Source organism: Heloderma suspectum, chromosome 3, assembly GCF_057233095.1.
Source record: "Heloderma suspectum isolate Gila_16-S chromosome 3, 16-S_ref, whole genome shotgun sequence".
Classification (NCBI taxonomy): domain Eukaryota; kingdom Metazoa; phylum Chordata; class Lepidosauria; order Squamata; family Helodermatidae; genus Heloderma; species Heloderma suspectum.
The window spans coordinates 115,140,202-115,159,192 of NC_139460.1; the positions used below are offsets into that span (position 1 = coordinate 115,140,202).

General features: G+C 41.4%; 1 protein-coding gene across 7 annotated transcripts in view; it reads left to right on the forward strand.

Annotated features, from left to right (window-relative positions):
- Nucleotides 1-18,991, forward strand: part of PUDP (pseudouridine 5'-phosphatase) — a 120,066-nt gene that overhangs the window by 20,743 nt on the left and 80,332 nt on the right. For all 7 annotated transcript variants that reach the window (XR_014789187.1, XM_084844262.1, XM_084844261.1 and 4 more), the window contains exon 2: nt 16,023-16,241. Coding sequence is in view for 6 of the 7 variants with exons in the window: in XM_084844262.1 (XP_084700388.1) it covers nt 16,023-16,241 (219 nt within the window). In the remaining variant the exon portion in view is untranslated. The remainder of the gene's footprint in view (nt 1-16,022; nt 16,242-18,991) is intronic.

Genomic DNA, 18,991 nt, shown 5'->3' on the forward strand with positions numbered 1-18,991 from the left:
TTTATGGTGTGGTAAATTGAAAGGGCCCCTTCATGGATCACTGCCTTGTTGTGGCGAAGGGGCTTGCGTAACTCAGTGAAGCCATAAGCTATGCTGTGCAGGGCCACCCAAGACGGACAGGTCATGGCAGAGAGTTCTGACAAAATGTGGTCCACTGGAGAAGGACATGGCAACCCACTCTAGTATTCTTGCCAAGAAAACCCCATGGAACGTATCACAAGGCTAAAAGAGATGACGCCAGAAGATGAGCCCCTCAGGTCAGAAGGTGTCCAATATACTACTGGGGAAGAGCAGAGGGTATTTCTAAGAAGCACCAGAAAGAGTGAAGTGGCTGGGCCAAAGCCAAAAGGACACTCAGCTGTGGATGTGTCTGGTGGTGAAAAGAAAATCCGAAGCTGTAAAGAACAATATTGTTTAGGAACCTGGAATGTCAGATCAATGAATCAAGGTAAGCTGGAGGTGGTCAAACATGAGATGGCAAGATTGAACATCAACATCTTGGGAATCAGCGAACTAAAATGGACAGGCATGGGTGAATTTAATTCAGGTGACCATCATATCTACTACTGTGGGCAAGAATCCCTTAGAAGAAATGGAGTAGCACTCATAGTCAACAAAAGAGTGGGAAAAGCAGTACTGGGGTACAATCTCAAAAACAACAGAATGATCTCAGTACGAATCCAAGGCAAACCATTCAACATCACAGTAATTCAAGTCTATGCCACAACCACTGAGGCCGAAGAAGCTGAGGTAGATCAGTTCTATGAAGACCTACAACACCTTCTAGAACTAACACCAAAAAAAGATGTGCTCTTCATCATAGGGGATTGGAATGCTAAAGTAGGAAGTCAAGAAATCACCGGGATAACAGGTAGGCATGGCCTCGGTGTACAAAATGAAGCAGGACAAAAGCTAATAGAGTTTTGCCAAGAGAACACGCTGATCATAGCAAACACTCTTTTCCAACAGCACAAGAGACGACTCTACACATGGACATCACCAGATGGTCAGTATCGAAATCAGATTGATTACGTCCTTTGCAGTCAAAGATGGAGAAGCTCTATACAGTCAGTCAAAACAAGACCTGGAGCTGACTGTGGCTCAGATCATGAGCTGCTTCTTGCAAAATTTCGGCTTAAATTGAAGAACGTAGGGAAAACCACTAAACCATTCAAGTATGACCTAAATCATATCCCTGATGAATATACAGTGGAGGTGAGGAATAGATTTCAGGGTTTAGACCTGATAGACAGAGTGCCTGAGGAACTATGGACGGAGGTCCGTAACATTGTTCAGGAGGCAGCAACGAAATCCATCCCAAAGAAAAAGAAATGCAAGAAAGCCAAGTGGCTGTCTAATGAGGCTTTACAAGTAGCTGAGGAAAGAAGGGAAGTGAAAAGCAAGGGAGAAAGAGGAAGATATATCCAACTGAATGCAGAGTTCCAGAGAATAGCAAGGAGAGACAAGAAGGCCTTCTTAAATGAACAATGCAAAGAAATCGAGGAAAACAACAGAATGGGAAAGACTAGAGATCTCTTCAAGAAAATTGGAGATCTCCAGGGAACGTTTTGTGCAAAGACGGGCATGATAAAGGACAAAGAAGGCAGGGACCTAAGAGAAGCAGATGAGATTAAGAAGAGGTGGAAAGAATACATAGAAGAACTATATAGGAAGGATCTGAATGTCCCTGATAGCCATGATAGTGTGGTCACTGAACTTGAGCCGGACATCCTAGAGAGTGAAGTCAAGTGGGCCTTAGGAAGCATTACTAACAACAAAGCTAGCGGAGATGACAGTATTCCAGCTGAGCTACTTAAAATCCTAAAAGATGATGCTGTTAAAGTGCTGCATTCAATATGCCAACAAATTTGGAACACTCAACAATGGCCACAAGACTGGAAAAGGTCAGTTTACATTGCAATTCCAAAGAAGGACAACGCCAAAGAGTGTTCAAACTACCACACAATTGCACTCATTTCACATGCCAGCAAGATGACGCTCAAAATCCTACAAGCTAGGCTTCATCAGTATGCGAACCGAGAACTACCGGAAGTACAAGCTGGGTTTCGAAGAGGCAGAGGAACTAGAGATCAAATCGCCAACATTCGCTGCATCATGGAGAAAGCAAGAGAATTCCAGAAAAACGTCTATTTCTGCTTCATTGACTACACTAAAGCCTTTGATTGTGTGGATCACAACAAACTGTGGCAAATTCTTAAAATGATGGGAGTACCAGACCACCTTACCTGTCTCCTGAGAAACCTGTACGAGGGACAAGAAGCAACAGTAAGAACCAGACATGGAACAACCAAGTGGTTCCAAATTGGGAAAGGAGTACAACAAGGCTGTATATTATTGTCACCCTGCTTATTTAACTTATATGCAGAGTACATCATGAGAAACGCTGGGTTGGATGAATCACAGGTTGGAATTAAGATTGCTGGGAGAATTATCAACAACCTCCGATATGCAGACGATACCACCCTAATGGCAGAAAGCGAAGAGGATCTCAAGAGCCTCTTGTTGAGGGTGAAAGAGGAGAGTGCAAAAGCTGGTTTGAAACTCAACATTAAAAAAACTAAGATCATGCCATCTGGATCCATCACTTCCTGGCATATAGAAGGGGAAGAAATGGAAGCAGTGACAGATTTTACTTTCTTGGGCTCCAGGATCACGGCAGACGGTGACTGTAGCCATGAAATTAAAAGACGCTTGCTCCTTGGGAGGAAAGCTATGGCACACCTAGACAGCATAGTAAGAAGCAGAGACATCACCTTACCGACAAAGTTTCGTGTAATCAAAGCTATGGTTTTCCCAGTAGTAATGTATGGCTGTGAGAGCTGGACTATAAGGAAGGCTGAGCGCCGAAGAATTGATGCTTTCGAACTGTGGTGCTGGAGAAGGCTCTTACGAGTCCCCTGGACTGCAAGGAGGTCAAATCAGTCAGTACTAAAGGAAATCAACCCTGAGTGCTCATTGGAAGGACAGATACTGAAGCTGAAGCTCAAATATTTTGGCCACCTAACGCGAAGAGAAAACTGTGGAAAAGACCCTGATGCTGGGAAAGATTGAAGGCAAAAGGAGAAGGGGATGGCAGAGGATGAGATGGCTAGATGGCATCACCAATGCAATGAATATGAACTTGAGCACACTCCGGGAGAGAGCGCACGACAGGAAGGCCTGGTGTGCTATGGTCCATGGGGTCACAAAGAATCGGACACGACTGAATGACTGAACAACAACAACAAATTGAAAGGGCTATGACAGCCAAGCTAGGTTCTTTCTTGGCTTTAAAGGGCAAAGGTGCTGTTTCTACTGGCTCACTACAGCCAGCAGAGAATGTGCACAATAATCATAATGCTACCTTTTGTTTCCACAGCTGCCTAAGCTGCCTATTCTGGCTTTACAGGTTTGGAGCAGTTAGTCTGATAGTCTACATTGTGTGGCAGCATGGGAAAGCAGAGAGAAGTTCATGTTGCTATTCAGCTACTTACCTGGGAACAATTGTGACTTGGATCAGGCAAGCAGGATCGTGGCAATGATGTTTTTATTTTATAGTGATTTCTGTTTTTATTTTGAGAAAATGTCTGATCCTCTGGACGTTGCTAGTAAAAAGCACCACCTGGATTTAAGTGCCTGTGATTTGCAAATGAGCTGATTAACACACCACAACACTAATACAATACAGGTGCATGGTGGTAAGCAACTCCTGCCCCTAATGCGTAAAGTTACAGTAATGTCAAAGGAAGAATGCACTGGAGGGCGGCTGAAGTAGCTTAATTTATTTACTTATTCAGAGCATTTTATTCCACTCTTCAGTCAAAAGGCTCCCAGAGTGGCTTACAAGGATTAATAATTACATAATAATCAATAATTGTAGGTCATAACTTGTTCTGAAACTAAAAAAAAAATGATGTTGAGAAATTCTGAAATATCTCTTAGATGTGAATTAGCTCTTGACAGTGACATGCAAGACGTATAGCACTACCAATCTACTAAATGCAGGTAACTTCAGAAATCATTTGTTGGAAGTACATCTGTGAGAACATTGTTAAAGCAAAGCTAAGCCATAAGGTTATTCAGGCAGCTGAGTGAAATGAAGCCTATTGATCATTATGCTGCTCAGTAAATTATTCTTTGAAAGCCATTGAAAGATACAGTGTGATGATTCGGTCTATTATGGCAGTCTAACCACTATCCATTGTGACCCGAGCCCTGAATTGAACTCCCACTGAAATAAGCAGCAGTTAAATCAGATCTACTAATTGGATTCTTTTTGTTTCTTTACTATACTAAAAATGCAGTGGTGGCAGAAGGATGCAGTTTTCTGATTAACTAGCTTGTATTAAATACCTTGTTGTACTCCTAAATGTTGTTTTGCTTCCTACTGAGTGATTAATGTCTTAATACGGTAGCAGTTTATAAAGGACTTGCGGACACAACATCAATGATGAAACTACCTGAATATAGTAAAGAAAATAATAACTTAGAAGCTTTGAACAAGAATGGTGATTAAAATATTCCTTTATATGGCATTATGGACACCAAAGTGTAGTTTTCTCTTCTTTTTTCATAACGTTCAGGTATTCTTCCTTTGTATTGTAGATATATATCCTTTAGGGTATATTAGTATGATCCAGAACTGCTATTGGAAGTAAAAACTCCCAACGCCAAACTATTTTGTTAATGGAATATATTATAATTATTTTGTGCTTTAGTTTCCCATCTCTCTTTGAAAACTGCTGTCTAGAGGCCTAATTAATGGAAATAGATGGCCTATGGGATGCTGTCTTGTTGAGGTTAGGCCAGTAAAAGCTGTGTATGCTTGTTTTTGAAGCAAAAAAGTGCCTGTTAAGTGTTTCTCTCATTTTGTTGAGCAATTTTTGTACCTCAACAGCCAAAAATCAGCTATCTAGCCGTGAATGCAGGGTGGCTGGATGTAGGGCGCTCCTCCCACTGTGCATTGGATAGGCGATCACCTCCGAAATTGATCCCTCTGTCTAGTTAGGTTAGTTAGATTGTTTATCCATGGTTGTTTTATTACCACGATATTGCTCATATCATTTTGTGAGTGTTGTGTGTATGTGTATCCATTCATATTTTAGCACTTTTTCCTAGTAACTTCCCTCGTCCCAGTAAACTTTTAAATTTCAATATTTGAAACCTTGTGGTCTCTTCTTTTGCGTTACCCACTCCACATTGAATAGCCAGTCCTCACACTACCTAAATTAGGTACCCTCGAACCAGAGAGTTTTAAGGCTGGTTTGGTGGAGGTAGCCTGAGAAATAAAGATTTCCACCTGGTTGACAGTGGAAAAGGTATCAATGGCAGGGGGAGAGAAAGAACAAGGATTTCCACATGATGGCTGAGGAAAAGGGAAGGGCAAAGAGGAATGAGGTACACTATTTTGCTTGTTTTCCGTTCCACTCATAGAATAGGTCATTGCTGGTCCATGACATAAGGTTATGTGCAAATGCTGCTAGTGTGGAATACTTCTGAACAAATGGCAAACGGAGATGCTTGTAACTGTTTTTGCTTGCTACCTTGGGACAGAACAGTGGAAAATTGAACTATAAAAGAATGATACCTAATCTGGTTTGCAATAACTGTTTGTTTTCATCACCATAAATAAGAAAATGAACAAAATAATGGAGTAAAGTTTCTTGTACCCACTGTGTCTATATAGAGTATGTTAGGTTTCATTTAATAGCATGTACAAAAAATCTGGACTGCAAGGAGGTCAAATCAGTCCATCCTAAAGGAAATCAACCCTGACTGCTCATTGGAAGGACAGATAATGAAGCTGAAGCTCCAATATTTTGGCCACCTAATGCGAAGAGAAAACTCCCTGGAAAAGACCCTGATGCTGGGAAAGACTGAAGGCAAAAGGAGAAGGGGACGGCAGAGGATGAGATGGGTAGATAGCATCACGGATGCAATGAATATGAACTTGAGCACGCTCCGGGAGAGAGCGCAGGACAGGAAGGCCTGGCGTGCTATGGTCCATGGGGTCACGAAGAGTCGGACACGACTGAACAACAACAACAACAAAAAATACTGTTACCTTTATGCCATTGCATTGATAGTACAACCATAATATATTTCCATTATGCCTGGAACAATTTTCAAGTGATGTGAAACTGTCTAAATCTTGAAAATATACCTGTACTAGCTATAGTTGCTTGCTCTTTTCTTGCACTTGTAATTTGCCTTTAGCTCTTGGATGAATGAAACTTCCCTGCATGTGTCTTCTCATGGATGCATTAGTGAGCATTCTTAGATTGACCTTTCACAATTTAAGTTGTCCTTCAGGGATGGTAGTAGGGAAATTATTTTATCCTTAAAAAATCTGTGTGGCTTTCTTTATTCAAGCCTGAAATCTAAATGCATCAGTGCATATTTCTGGTACATAAGCAGAAGGATTTAAGTCAAAAGATGGGCCTTACAGGTATATGATAGTAGTTTAGGAATTACCAAAAATACCCTTTCCAGTATGAGGCAATAAGAAAAAGTAGAAGAATGACCCTCATTCTGCCTTTTAGGGACCAGACTAGGAAGAGCTGCTTTGTTGCAAGATTCTGAGATTTAGCCAAAGCTTAGCCAAAGACCATTCTTGCAATAGTGATTCCTATTTTTAAGCAAGCCAGGAGCAATTATTTTACTCATCTGTAATGATGTACACATTTACACTAACCAGCAAGCAACGTCATAGCACACCGAATATCAATTTATAGCAGGTACTTATGCTCTCTAAGTAATATAGCAAGATAAAACGTATTTGCAGCAGCTAAAGCCTTAAAGAATGGAGTATCTGCTCCCCATTAGTATGAGTTATTGATAATCGTATTGAATTATACTAAATGCTAATCAAAAAACTTAATTTCAGATCATCGCTCAGTTAAATTAGCAGCAATTTGTAGTTCTCGGCAATCACATTAATTATTTTTTTCTTTCAGAAATGATTTACTGAATACTTTTTAAAGTACTAGTAATCCACCTTTCCTCTTTCATATAAAAGTTTCTATTTGTGGTGTCTGTTGGAAGGCTGTATGTTTAAAAAAAAAATTTCTTTAAAAAAATTCCAAATAACGTAGGTTTTTGGGTTATCACATATATCACCAAGGAGAAGTAAGGCTGTGTTCTTGCTGTAAATCATCAACAAATGTTGCCTATTTTCAGGCTGTTCTTTCAGAAAAAAAAGAGATAGGAAAAGCACCAGTGGAACCAGGGAGAAGTGATTTTCATCATCATCATCAAATTTATATGCTGCTTTTCCACAAAAAGTGCCCAAAGTGGCTAACAAAACAGAAATACAACAACAACATTGTAATAGGACCTCATTACAATAATAAACAGCTCATTTCACTGATATTAACATAATAACATTTCAGATTAAGTACAAAATAGGCAAAATCAAACATTGCAACACAATATCAATGATGATCTTTCAGTAGTGTGTAAACCAGAGCCCAATAAACTAAATATTTCCTATGCATTAAGGCTTTAATAAACACTACAAACAGCCACAGCTATGCCAGGAAAACAAAGTTCAGAAAATAGCAGTCAGGTTTCTTAAAGCCTGCAGCAGATCTTTCCCATGCTCCACTCTCATGCTGGTACAGTTCTCAAGGCTCCAACAGAGACAAGGGTGGTGGTGGTGGTGGTGGTGGTGGTGGTGGTGGTGGTGGTGGATCTCTTCCCCAATGCTCTAGATGTTTCTACTGCTCCTGGAGGGCCTGTGGAGGCTGCAGATATATACCCAGCTTCTCTAGAAACCAGGTGTTTTCAATTTCCCCAAGGCAGAACTCACCATACTCCACTCTCTCATACTGGTGAAGTTCTCAAGGCTCAACCAGAGACAAGGGTGGTGGTGTTCAGTCCCTTTTACCAATTCTCTCCTTTCTCTACAGTCCTCCCCCCCCCCCACACACACACTTACTGTTCCAGGGGGTTCTCAACCATCCAGAGCAGATTTTCAAGGTCCTACATAGGAAAGGAGGACTGTGAAAATCATCCCCACTCCCTTTCACTTGTGGGAGAGTCTCATGAATGGAACTCCATTCAGGACATCCTCCTACCACTGGAAGCAAACTCAGGATCTGAGCTATTATTTTTATTGCCATATTTTGGTATATCATTGAAAAGCATAAGAATGGATAAAGGTTTTTTTTCTCCTCTCTTTAAATAGATCAGTAATTCTTTTAGATGGAAGCAACACTTTTCCAGCGCTTAAGAAACAATAGAATTCAGAGTGAGACATCATAATCATCATTCTGCCAGTTTTTCTTAACATATACTTACTGAAAGCATCGTGTAGAAGTGCCAAGCGAACAGGGGTGTGGGATTTTTGCTTTTTGCATCCTCAGGCTATTGATCTTGGCACCTTTCAGAGTCACTTGCATTTGCGCTGACTGAGAGGAACATTGTGATATATATAACCTGTGTGCTTCTGAGGCACCCATGATTACAGTAGAAAGGTGCTTAACCCTTTCTGTGAATGTTTCCTGACCCTTATGCTCCTTGTGGTATATGGATCATCCTATCATTTAACAATATAAAATTGACCTGATGCTGACATGACATTAGATTGATATAAACTACAACTGCGTTCAGGTCAGTCATATGAATCCAGAAATTTTGAGCTGGGAGCTGCTTGGGAGTATGCCCAAAATGTTGAAAGCTTGCCTCAGGTAAATGGGTGGTGTTTATGCATCTTCTTATATATGAATTAAAAAAAAAAAAAGATTTTTACTAGCTGTGAAGGAATAGGCTGGATAAAGCAATTTTTTTTGGTGATACTGTGGAATATATACATTTCTTTATTGTCTGAGATGAGGTTATCTGAATAAACTGACCAAGTTATTTGTAATATCTGTATCCTTGTCTGCATGTTTTGTATTGTTCCTATAAGGAGAAGGAACCATATGTCATCTGTTTGCAGTTTAGTCCTCAATACCATAAATATGGCCATCTTTCTAACAGTATTTATACTGCAAAAAAGGAACTGCAGTATTGGTAAACCATTATTTGGGTACCAAGAGCCACGTGGGTTTCTCTGAATTATAAAATATAAGGCTTCACCTAATCTGTATATGTTGTATGTCACTAACATGCAATGTAATTAATGTTCACTTGGCAGATGCCAACTGGGCATGCAGTTCTTCCATAATAGCATCTTTTTTGACCTATAAAAACCCACATCAGATATTAAAAAAAATCAAATTAATCCCTGTCATTGCATTTTCCAGAATATCTCTGCAACTGTGATGGCTAGAATTGTTAAAACGGATTAATAAAAGAGCCTATATATTACACAGAATGGCCTAAAATGCAGTCTCTAGACTGCACTCTACCCACCTGTAAAAGAACTTTTGTATGAATTTTCTGACAATTACTTCCTCACCTATTTTGTATGCAGTCTACAACACATCAGCTTCTAGTTCCTCTAAGGTTTAATTTACTATATAATAATAATAATAATCTCCTAAAGACTTCAACGTGTTCTGCAATAATTAAAAAAATAGACACCGCCCAGAGTTTTAAATGCTCATAGACATGATACAAAAGGAAAAAGAGATGGGGAGGGAAGAGGAAAACAAGCAAATTGATGCAAATAGCATGTAAATTCATATTGTTAAATGTATATATGAATGATTATTGGCCAAGTGGGGGAGTCAGTACTGGAAGAGGAGGAATAGCTGCTAATGGATGGATTTAGCATGCCATTGCTTGTAGATAATTTGTCTTTTCTTACTTCCAAATATATATATATATATATATATATATATATATATATAAACAGTCTGTATTGTTCATTGTTGGGTCAGCATCCAAAGCAATGAAATCCATTAATGTCCCAAGTCCATGTTTCAGGAACTGGAGACCTACCGGTTGCACCGGTACCCATAGGTTAAGATAGTGCTAGAAGGATGACTAGAACTTAATAAAACTGGCTTTGGGCCCCATCAAACAGTAGCTAGACAAAATCAGTCTGCTGGCTCCAGACCTATCTATCTCAGAATTTTACCAGTTTCCTGTAAGGTTTGCCTCTTCTCCCCATGCATGACAGACTACGTGTTTGAGGACCAGTTATGTCAAGTGTTTTGGGGGGTTGTGTAGTACTGTGTGACTGGCCTGAAGCCCTGGACCCAAGGGCAGCTCTGGTTTGCTGATCTCTAGTTGAATTGAGCTGAGTCTGTGCCAGCTTTGTTCTTGATTTTTCTTAGGTCCCAAGGAAGTGGCAAGTTCCCAACATCTTTCTAGCATCGCCACAGCCAAATCTGCTATGATAACGGATAGATGGAGATGAATTTCTGCCATGTGAAGCAGTAGTGGTAATGCACCGTTCCTATTTGTATAGTAGACTTGTACAGTTTTACATAAGTATTCACACACACATACCCGTTGACTTTTCCACATTTTATTGTGTTACAACCTGGAATTAAAATGATGTAATTAGGATTTCTTGCCACTGATCTCTACAAAATAATTTGTAATGTTGAAGTGGGGTAAGAATCTACATATTTTACACATTGATTTACATATTAAAAACTGAGAAGTCTGGATTGCACAAGTATTCACCCCTTTGCTGTGACACCCCTAAATCTAGATCCATTTTAATCGGGCTTCAGGCCTGGTTTTGGAATGGAAACTGCCTCGGTTTCCCTGTGGGATGACCTCTTCTGGGAGAGGGACAGGGGGAATGTGACCCTGTTGATTCTCCTGGACCTCTCAGCGGCTTTCGATACCATCAACCATGGTATCCTTCTGGATAGGTTGGGCTGGGAGTTGGAGGCACTGCTCCAACTCCTCCAGTGGTTCTGCTCCTACTCAGGTAGCCGATTCCAGAAGGTGGTGCTGGGGGATTATTGCTCTGTGCCATGGCAATTATGCCATGGGGTTCCACAGGGCTCTTATTTTATCCCCCATGCTGCTTAACATCTACATGAAACCACTGGGGGAGATTATCTGGAGGTGTGGGCTGACGTGCCATCAATATGTGGATGACACCCAGCTCTACCTCTCTTTCTCATCAAACCCAGGTGAGGCAGTGGCTGTTCTGAATCAGGGCCTGGGCATAGTAATGGCCTGGATGAGGGCCAATAAACTGAAACTCAATCCAGACAAGATGGAGGTACTGTTAGTGGGTGGTTCGTCTGCCCGACTAGGTGATATTCAACCTGTTCTGGAGGAGGTTGCATTCCCCCTAAAGGATCACGTTTGTAGTTTGGGAGTGCTCTTGGATCCAGAACTGTCACTTGAGGCACAGGTGAACTCAGTGGCACGGAGCACTTTTTATCAGCTTTGGCTGGTATACCAACTACGCCCTTATCTGGACAGAGATAGCCTAGCTATAGTTATTCATGCTCTGATAACTTCTCGTCTGGATTACTGCAATGTGTTATACGTGGGACTAGGGATGGACGAAACGGACTTACCTTGTCCCGCAGCTTGCTTCGCGGTGGGGCGGAGGCGCTTCGGTTCTCCCCCCGAAGTTCAGGCCGGGGGGGGAGCTGCCCCATCCCTCGCCGGCGAAATTCAGGCCGGGGAGGAGCGCCCCATCTCCCCGGCCGCGAAAAAAAAAGTAAAAAAACAAACACACATACCCGTGATAGGCTACGTAACGATTTGCGTAGCCTATCATGGCTAGATTTCCAAAGTCAGCCGTGATAGGCTACGTAAATCGTCACGTAGCCTATCACGGGTGACTTTGGAAAAAAAAACACGCATACGCAAATGGCGGCACCCATGGGCGCCGCCATTTGCGTTCCTTATTTTGGCACGTCTAGTCTATGTAAAGATTTACGCAAATAGCGTTCCCTTATTTTCGCCGTAGTCTACGTAAATCTTTATGTAGACTACCCCTGTCCAAATAAGGAGCACCATGGGGCGCCGCCATTTGCGTACGCGCTTTCCCCCCCCCCCAAGTCACCCGTGATAGGCTACGTGATGATTTACGTAGCCTATCACAGCTGACTTTGGAAATCTAGCCGTGATAGGCTACGTAAATCGTCATGTAGCCTATCACGGGTGTGTGTGTGTTTCTTTTTTACTGTACTTTTTTATTTTGTAATGGTGGCGGCAGCAGCCAGTAGGGAGACCGGCCGCCGCCCCCGCCAAACCGCCACCGGGACCCGCCGCCGAGAGGGACATTCGCCGAAGGTAAGTGCCATCCCGGGGGGGGGGGGGGAGCGGAGAATTTCCCCAACACTTCTGGGGGGCCGAATGCGTCGGCACTCGGCCTCCCGAAGATTCGTGGAGAAATTCTTCGTCATCCCTACGTGGGACTGCCTTTGAAAATGGTCCGGAAACTTCAGCTGGTCCAAAACAGGGCAGCAAGATTGTTAACAGAGACTGGCCAGCAAGCTCATATCACACCAGTACTTTTTCAGCTGCACTGGCTTCCAGTCCATTTCCGGGCCCAATTCAAAGTGCTGGTATTAACATTTAAAGCCCTTAACGGCTTGGGGCCAGGTTACCTGAAGGATCACCTCCTCCCATATGTGCCTGCCCGGACCTTAAGATCATCCTCAGCGGCACTTTTCCATGAGCCCCTGCCAAAGGAAGTGAGGCGGGGTGGCTACTAGGAGGAGGGTTTTTTCTGCTGTGGCCCCCCAACTGTGGAATGAGCTCCCTAGTGAGGTTCGCCTGGCACCTACATTGTATTCCTTCCGGCGCCAGGTGAAGACCTTTTTATTTTCCCAGGCATTTTAGCTTTCTAGACTTTTAGCTTTGCTGTTTTAAATCTGTATTTTAAATTCCTGCACTGCTGCTAGGTTTTATTGTGGTTGTATTGTTATATTGTGGTTTTAATGTTCTATATAATTTAAATTGTTTTATTGTGTGCCGTTTGGTTTTAATTTTTGTGAACTGCCCAGAGAGCTTTGGCTATTGGGCAGTATAGAAATGAAATAAATAAATAAATAAATAAGCAAGCAAGCAAGCTCTGGTGGAACCAGCTGCCTTCAGAAGTCACATAAGTAGTTCGATGGAGTCCACCTGTGTGCAATTCAAGTGTCACCTGATCTCTGCAGTGGCCCCACACCTTTGGAACAAGCTGCCATCAGAGTTCCGCCATGCTCCGTCATTGCAGACTTTTAAGAAGGCCTTGAACACATGTTATTTTATCTTGGCCTTCTCCTGATATGACTGCTATTTTTGCTGTTACTGCTGTTAACATTGTTGCTGGTTTTATTGTTGACTTATTGTTGTTTTTATTGTTTTTATGTTTTTATCACTTTTAATATTTTAACTGTTTTTATGTTTTTTATTGCTGTAAGCCACCTTAGGAGGGCTTCTGCCCTGAAAGGCAGCCAAGAAATATTTTAAAGAAATAAATCTCAAATTAAATACACCTGTTTCTGGAAGGCCCCAGAGTCTGTTGGAGAGCATATCTAAACAAACAGCATCATGAAGACCAGAGCTATCAAAACAATTTCGGTATAAAGTTCTGGAGAAGCACCAATCAGGGTTGGGTTATTAAAAACCCCCCAACCCAAATTGTGAGCATCCCTCAGAGCACCATTAAATCCATTATTACAAAATGGAAAGAATATGGCACAACAGTTACACTTCCTAGAGAAGGCCGTCCACCAAAATTCAGTGACTGGGTACGGAGAACATTAGAGAAGCAACCAAGAGGTCAGTGGTAATTCTGAAGGAGCTGGAGAGATCCACAGCTAAGATGCGAGAAACTGTCCATGTGACAACTATTACCTGGATGCTCCACAAAGCTGGGGTATATGGAAGAGTGGTGAGAAGAAAGCCATTGCTGAAAAAAAACATACTGAATCACATTTAGATTTTGCCAAAAGGCATGTGGGAGAAACAGCAAACGTGTGGAAAAGGTTCTCTGATCTGATGAGACCAAAATTGAACTTTCTGGCCTTATTGCAAACACTATGTGTGGCACAAAGCCAACAATGCTCATTGCCCTGAGAACCCCATCCCCATGGTAAAGCATGGTGGTGGCAGCATCATGTTGTGGGGATGCTTTTCATCAGCAGGGACTGGGAAACTGCTCAGGATTGAGGCAAGATGGATGGAGCCGAAAACAGGGCATTTCTAGAGGAAAACCTGTTTCAATCTGCAAGGGACCTGGGACTAGGGCGGAGGTTCACCTTCCAGCAGGACAGTGACCATAAACACACAGCCAAAATTACACTGGAATGGTTTAAAAACAATAACTAGAATGTCTTAGAATGGACCAGTCAAAGCCCAGACCTCAATTTAATTGAGAATCTGTGGCAAGACTTGAAAATTGCTGTTCACCAACAGTCCTGATCCAACCTAACAGAGCTTGAGCAATTTTGTCAAGAATGGGCAAAAATTGCAGGATCCAGATGCGCAAAACTGGTAGAGACTTACGTCCAAAGACTCACAGCTGTAATTGCTGCCAAAGGTGCTTCTACCAAGTATTGACTCATGGAGATGAATACTTATGCAACTAACAAATGCCAGCTTGCTTTTGTTTAACTTTTGTGCCACAATAAAAATATGTTGCACCCTCAAAGTGTTAAGTATGTTGTGTGAATCAAATGGTACAAATGCCAATTAAATAAATCCATTTTAATTCCAGGTTGTAACACAACCAAATGTGGAAAAGTCAAAAGAGGGGAGAGGGTGAATACTTATGCAAGGCACTGTAACTCAGAAATGGAAGAGACACTATCAGAAGTCCTCCTGATCCAATTCCTCCTTCAAGAAGTGCTCCCAAACCTTGCTTTTTTAAAAAAGAGCCTCAGAAAAACTGTATTCTTAGGGGTATGTTTGCATGTCTCCTTTTGAAATGAATGAATTCAAGGGAAGGCTTGATCCTTAGGCTGAAACTGTATATGCATGAATGTGGCCTGCAGAGAATGTACTCATTCTTAAACCCCCTTGATTATAGGTTATAGGTTTGTAATGGAAATATAACCAGATGTAAGTGTAGTGGTGCCACTAGCAATATAATGAAAACTGCCGTATCTTTTGGAGAACTTAGAAAGTCTTGTTCAGAGGCTTGAAAAATAAATTATAGTTTAAATAGAATATGTAATGACATCTCTTGAGTGCCAGATTTCCTTCTTCATTTGTCATCTACAGTCCCAAGATAGAGATCACCTTCCAATCAAGGCATTGCTTTGTTTGCACACATGTAGTTATATATGTGCAAGACAGACTTAAAACTCTTACTTGTATGTTGCAGCCCACAGTAGTATGTTGTAGCTCACTATTATGGGCTGTAATTAATATGGGCCATTGGGTCAGCCATCTTCCCCAGCCCCCAGGAGTGACACTACATTATGCCATTGAGTTGTTTCCATGGGGCATTGTCCCAAATTGCAAAGGGATTGCTGTTGGGCTGCTGAGGAGGACAGCTGCATCGCTTCTTGAAGTGGTGGCAAAGCTTTTTTTTCTGTTAAAAAAAAGAAAGAAATCATGGGCCACCTTATATTTAAAGGTAAGCACACCCCTGACCTGAAATTTCTTGGATTCCCCCCCCCCAATGGTGGTGGTGGGGATTTTGTCTTCCCCCTGAAATGCCCTCCTCAAACTGTAGACCAAATATTTTGATTCAGCACTGTAGTGTATGCAAGCAAATGTAAAACTATATGTTGGCAAACATTTCACTCCTAATCATTACCTTTGTTTACCACTGAGGGTTTACTGTAAAACAGGATCTGGGAAGATGTTGGCCTGGTTCACATGTCGTAACAACCGATGGTTTCAAACTCTTGAGTAGTTCATCCTCCAGAACCCAGAATTCCCTGTTTGGACATCACGGTAAACAACCCAAGGACAGGTTGTTAACAATGTCCAAGCTGGGTCATTTTCTTCAAAAAGCAAGCACGTATATAAAGCGTTGATTTTTGAAAGCCAGAGTTTACTGCTTTAAACTTCAGATGTTCTTTACAAACGCCATTGCTTAAATTAGAATGTCCCGGATTTGGGGTTCTGTCTCTAGTTATTCAATGTGTTGATGTTTCATTGGTGCAGAATCTAGCATAATGTCCCTAACTCTGGTTTCCTTTCCTCTTCAGATACCGAACATCTTTATAGTGTTGTGTTCCAAGAAATCTGTGATCGCTTTGGAAAGACCTATACCTGGGATGTGAAATCCTTAGCAATGGGTAAAAAAACATTGGAGGGAGCAGAGATAATTCGAGATGCCCTAGACCTTCCAATAACCAAAGAAGAACTAGTGCATGAAAGTAAAATTAAGCAAGAAAAAATATTTCCCACAGCTGCACTGATGCCAGGTTTGTAATTTTTTCTATCCAGATTTGTGCATAACAAATTAAATCCTGGTAGCATTAATTCTAATTGTTCCCTTCACAAAATAGCATTTCTCTTGTGCCTGGTTGTTTTCCTATTGCCTTGGAAGTTTGAAGAAAATTGTCATTAAAAAAGAATTACTGAGATTTCTTCCAAGAATAGAATAATAAATATGATGCACTTTTCAGCAGTTCCATCTGTTGTCTTCTGCACATGGCAGTGAGCTAGAGCGGGAAAACATGTGATATTCTTCTTCTTGACAGCTCTGAATATCTAAATGGCTAGTTACAACATATTTCAAACTGTTCCTAGATATTTTCTCTGGCTTCTGCAAATCCTATTACCACTAGTGGATGCCTCATTCTGTCTGACTCCCTGGGCCCCGGATGCCCATGCACAAAGTGTTTCCTTCCCTCAGGAAATTGAAGTGTTAGGGAGAGAGAAGATACTCCTGCCAGCCCTCCGGCATGAGTGGTGGGTTGGGCAAGAGTCAGCCTTTCAATTTTTTGTGGGCTTTTGGAGAAGCAGCAAGATGGACTTGCATCACTTCTGCTTTCTTGAAAGCCCAGTGCCAAGTGACCGAAAAGACCGTTCTGATGATGAGAGTGCCTTTTCTCTAACTTTGTGCTAGTCATTGGAGTAGATAGCGTGGCATAAGTCCTTCTAGCAGCTCTGCTTGCTGCAGAAGTACAGCACAATGTGGGAGGTCAACACCTCTCCTCCCACACGTTCTTGGCATATCCCTGAAGAATTTGAGAAAGAAAGGGGAACGTCGTGAGCACAAACAATGCCTGGCTAGTAAACCAGCCCAAAATGTCTAGACCCTGTATCACACCATACTTTGAATAGATACATTAAACAAGGGTGTAGAACCTCTTTCAGCTTGAGGGGTGAATTTGGTTTCGGTGAAGTACTCAGGTCCTGCATTGCAGAGGTAGGCGGGGGTCAAAGGCAAAAGGGATTTGACCAAAATATCAAATATACCAGCATATTTTAGCTTAAAGCTCTTATTTCCAGTAATTGAGCCTTAGGAGAAGTATTTTAACCTTTTAGAACTGGGACAAAACTGTGCAAATGCTGGGAAATCAGCAAACAATTGGCAGTTGGGGAAACGGGGGGGGGGAGGGCAGAGCAAGGGGGAGTAGAGTAGCCATTTGGAGAACCCTGGAAGGCCAGATTGGGGCCACAGGTTGGCTGGGAACTACAGGTTTGAGATCACAGGTTTGGTTCATAGGCCTGAGGTTTTTTGCAAAGAACACCTTTGCAAAAAACAAATAAAACTACTGATATTCTTTAAACACTGAAATTGTGTGTGTGATATATCATGAGTGCAGATATATTAACTAGAGAAATGCAAAGCTGATGGGATGGGGCTGTTTCTGTAAACATGGCTGCACATGGCTGTTTTCTCTTCTGTGTCTCCTTCAGTCACGTGTTTCTCCGTGCATCCACACAAGCACGGAGGGAAAAACAGCCACAAGATCTTTGGGTGAATTGACACCAATATGTAGATCTTTAACCAGCAGTGATGTCCATGACTCCCTCTTTGTTACACAGAAGCAGGAAATCAGAAATGTTTCTTAATTCACTACTACTTTGGGGAGGTCTGTACTAGCCCCATGTGCCAGAATCTGGCCTATTTCCAGTGCTTGCCTTCACTCAATAATTCATACTTAATGAAGTAATGCTCATGCTTTTTGAAAGGTACAGAAAAGCTGCTACACAATAACCTTTCATATCTGTCTTTTTAAATTGAAAGTTGTGATCATTTTTTTAAAAAAAAGAAACTGAGTAGAATTAACAGATTTCTGGGAATGATTGTTTAAGGCCATTACACATACCAAAGAGTTTGAAATGGATCTTACCTTGGTGCCAGGAAACCAATACACAACTCCACAGCTATTTAGGATGCCCCTGTCGTGAGGATGATGGGAATTTGCTTTTTTTCCATTTCAAATAGAATTAATTACACATAAACCACTGGTTGGTAGAAATACTGTGTGTTTATGCAGGGGGATACACTGTGAAACTGCCCTCAATTATATGTTTTCCGCTACTGTTTTTTATTCTGTTCTAGTTCCTAAACTAAAAAGCATTATAACAGAATTGTTGCTCATTGGATTTACCATTGGGAGTAATGCTGTCTTTTACACAGGTTGTTGAATGTGACTACCAAATAAGCATATTAATGACTTTCTAAAAACTGTTGTACTACTTTGTCATACACTTAAAATGGGGCTTCTGTGTTTCCAGCCTGCACGTCTAGTGATTCGCATGTACTTGTTACATTTGAAGATGATTTAAAGAAACAGAAGAAATTGAATAAATTATGTTCTTCTTGACAATCCATCCCCGATACATCTGTTGCTTTTTCTTTCTTTTTAGAAGAAAACAGCAGATTCTGTATTTTTAAAATTTCTCTTTAAATCCCTGGGCCATTGCACCACCAAGACACAGTTTGTAATAATTGTTTTAAGCATAAGATGTTGAAGAGCCTCTTACACTATCTTTTCTAGATTGCTAATTTTAACGAACACCTAGCAATCCTGTCTGATGGGAAACACCAATAAGTATTATAATTACGTTTAATTGGTCAGGACACAAGAACAAGGTGGAAGCTGAGTGCTCCAAAAGTCTGTATAGATTTTGCAATACAATAAACATGGTGTCATCTACAGGAAGTGTCATGCTGTTGCAGCTCCTTATTAAGACCTAATTCTCAGTGAGATGGTAA